Here is a 3,244-nt window from a genome sequence, read left to right on the forward strand (position 1 = left end):
CCTTGGAATAAATGTGCATTGAAAATCCCAGCGAAGCTATCCCCAGAATGACAGCGTCGCTACAAAAGCAACAGTGGAAATAACTGGTACAAGGATGCCATCTCTAGGGGCAGTGGGGAACTTTCAGTCCTGACCTGGATGAAGACAAGGAGAGAAGCTATCAAGTGAGGGAACAAGGAACGTCCAGCTCAAGCAGGCAGAAGTGTTTTCTTCAGAATGGAAGGTTTTACTGATGTTTTGTTTCTCCCAGAGGTCCAGTCTAGAAAGGGCTGCAGCTGGCTGTGCAGTGGGGTCCAGGAAGCCACTTGATAAGGCAAACTCAGGGCTATCCAGAGCAGAGATTCGATGCTTTTGTAGCTCAGTGCGAGGTTGGATGGGACACTCTGCCACCTGGCTATCAGACAGTACCAGAGACATGGGTTTTCAGGCTACTGTGGCCGAGTGGCCCTGGCTCATGAGTCTTCTGAAGGCTTCAACCCCACCCACTGTTCCCACCCCTACTACTGCAGACTGACCATTTTACTGTGGTCTCAAATGCAGGCACTTCCTACCTCCAGACAAAGACGTTTTGCTCAGAGCTGCAAACCTCTCCTGACTCCACGAGCCTGGGAACTAAGTTCTCTTCATTTTGGGCCCCTCTTTCTTTGAAAGATCAGTAAGAATTCACGGTTGGGCTAGGAAGTTTCCAGAGTTGTTTCACAGCTAAGAGCTAAGATAGTGGTTTCCAGGCTGAATGGAATGATGCTGTGTTCACTATAAACACCCCTTTCACAGTAGACTGTTAACGGGAGGCTGCGGGCCCAGCCGAGAGGAGGAGAGGGAGGGAGGGAGGGCGAGGTGAGGCCGGCAACTTTTAGTGATGGGGCCCATCAGGAAGTTAGCCTTGAGAATCAGATAACTGGAATCCATCAAGCCCCACCCGTGGACAGGCAAACTCTCCCTACATTCATGCACTGAAGAGTAATTTGTTACGAATTACAAATAGTGAGAACCTCCCCCGAGTAGGGTTCAAGGCCTGAGTAAACGTCCAGGATGTGTCAATGATGGAGGAGGGCGAAGGCAGTTTTCTTTGGAAAAAAACGTAACTGTCCGTGGGAGTGTTTTCCAAAGTGCAGTGTGAGACCTCCTGGTGACCCCTTACAGTGCCCCTCCACCTAGGCCCCTCGAAAATAAGAACTAGGAAGGGGTTCATCGGCAGAAGGAGGCGGGTGGTGGTCTGTGGAGGGAGGGTCCGGCAAAGCAGCGAGGGCAGAAGCCCACCTGTGGGCCTACCCCACACGCCGGGAGGGGGGATGCATCTGAGAATAAATAGAACTCAACTCAAGCCTTGATCATCATCAGACACCCACCCCACCCCACCTCGTCCTCCCTCCTCCTAGCCCGCCCCGACAGCCCGAGAAGGACACGAGTATGAAAACAAAAAACAACACAAGGAAAGGCCAGACAAGAACGTTCTGAAGGCGAAAGCAGAGAGAGCTTTCACCTGGCTGGCCTCGCGGCTGCTGGGATCCCACTAGGGGAGAACCTCTGAGGTGGTGGTCCTTCATAAGGCACTAGGAGGGAAGATGTAAATCCAGGACTGGGAGGGCTGTGAGGACGGCGGTGCTGGGACACACTCGCACCCACACACATGCGCTCGCTCACGCTCACACACGCACACACGCCGGGGCCGCCACACACCTGTGTGAAACCACTTATTTTTGTGCAATCACATTGAGGAATAGTCTATTGGTATTACTGGAGTTGAACATAAAGTTGAAAACGAGGGTGCAGAATGCTACATTCTACTTGGGGGAGGGGGGGATCGGTGCCGACCACTAGTCCTATGCTATGCGACTAGGGATTGAGCCAAAGAGAACAGAAATCCTCAGAAAAGAAACTCAACTTTGCCACATACATGATTAATGACGTTTCAGGAATTACACTGCTTAGGGATTTGTCCAGAGTGTTCTGGAAGGACGAGATGGCCCCTTTCCAGGGCTTACCATCCACAGGCGTCCTCTCCTCCCACTTCCCGGTCTTGCCAACTGACCTCCAAATATCAGCCCCCTCAGGCTTCTGCCTGGTCTTCTGGAGAGGCCGCGGCTGACCCTTCAGAGCTCTGGAAAAATCCCTAATTCTTGCGTTCAATTCATTAAAAATCTATTGGATTTCCTTATCAGGTGTCCTTGGCAGCAAATTCTTAAATGTCACCTGCTGCCATATGAAAATAATCTTTGAGAAGTTCATAGGTAAAAGTTCTTCAAATACTGGGGGCCCCCCTGCCCCCCTGCTTCTGGAATCTTCTGTGGCGTTCCTCTTCTTTGTTCCAGTTGGGTGCAGAATGGGCTCGGGAGAGCTGTGTTTTTCCTTACGGATGTTTTCTTTTTTAAAATAAAAAGCATAGATTTCCTCCCTCCTGAATTTCCTCCTTTGAAAACGTTCTCGTCTCTGTCGTCTCTGTCTGCTCAAGTTGTCCCACCTCCTAGTTCAAGCTTCATCCCGCCCTGCCTGCCCACCCTTCACTCTCCCTGCATATTGTTTGTGCGCGGCTGGGTCTTCTGTATCAAAAGCCTGCCCCACCGCCATCTGCCCCCATACCGTCCTCATCCTCCCCCAGCGTTTATAGGTAAGGGTACTGGTTGACCTTAGCGGGGCTCAGCGGGTATCCAGTGTAGACGGTGGAGGCTGGCGAGGCGCTGATGTAGGTCTGATGGGCGAACTGGGCGGGGTACTGACTCGGGTGGAGGGTGGGCGAGGGCAGCACCCTCGGACCCATGCTCACAGGTACCTGGTGGACGATGCTGGCGGGGTAGGCGGTGTGCTGCACGGGGTGGCGTGCTGAGCCCTGGGAGGCCACCAGGTGGGCCACAGTGCCGGTGGAGCCCAGGGCCGCGGGGGCCGTGTAGGTGTACAGGTGAGGCTGGGCTGGGAGGTGGGCAGCGGCCGCAGCGGCCAGGTGGGGGTGGACCGCTCCGTGGCTGGGGCTGTTGTGCGGGAAGGAGTAGGGGGCCTGGGCCATTGTGGGGGCGATGTAGGCCTGCTGCCGGCGATGGCTCCCTGCGCGGTCCGCGGTGCTGTGCTGCTGGGCCTGGGGGAGCCAGAGATGGGGTCAGGGGCAGCCCACAGCTCACCCGGAGGGAGGTAGGGCGGGCAGGACGGACGGTGGAAGTGGGGGGCAGGTGGGAAGGAGGCTGGTTGGGAATGGGAAAGGAGGGGCAGAGAGAGGCTGGGTTAGAGGATGGGGAATGTGGGGTGTGGGGGA

General features: G+C 55.0%; 1 protein-coding gene across 2 annotated transcripts in view; it reads right to left on the minus strand.

Moving 5' to 3' along the window:
* Positions 1–2,563: 2,563 nt before the first annotated feature.
* HIPK2 (homeodomain interacting protein kinase 2) overlaps positions 2,564–3,244 on the minus strand; it is a 165,883-nt gene continuing 165,202 nt past the window's right edge. For both annotated transcript variants that reach the window (XM_006861171.1, XM_006861170.1), the window contains exon 15: positions 2,564–3,070. In XM_006861171.1, the coding sequence (XP_006861233.1) occupies positions 2,603–3,070 (468 nt within the window). In that variant the 3' untranslated portion in view covers positions 2,564–2,602. The remainder of the gene's footprint in view (positions 3,071–3,244) is intronic.

This window comes from Chrysochloris asiatica, unplaced genomic scaffold (genome assembly GCF_000296735.1).
Source record: "Chrysochloris asiatica unplaced genomic scaffold, ChrAsi1.0 scaffold00041, whole genome shotgun sequence".
Classification (NCBI taxonomy): Eukaryota; Metazoa; Chordata; class Mammalia; order Afrosoricida; family Chrysochloridae; genus Chrysochloris; species Chrysochloris asiatica.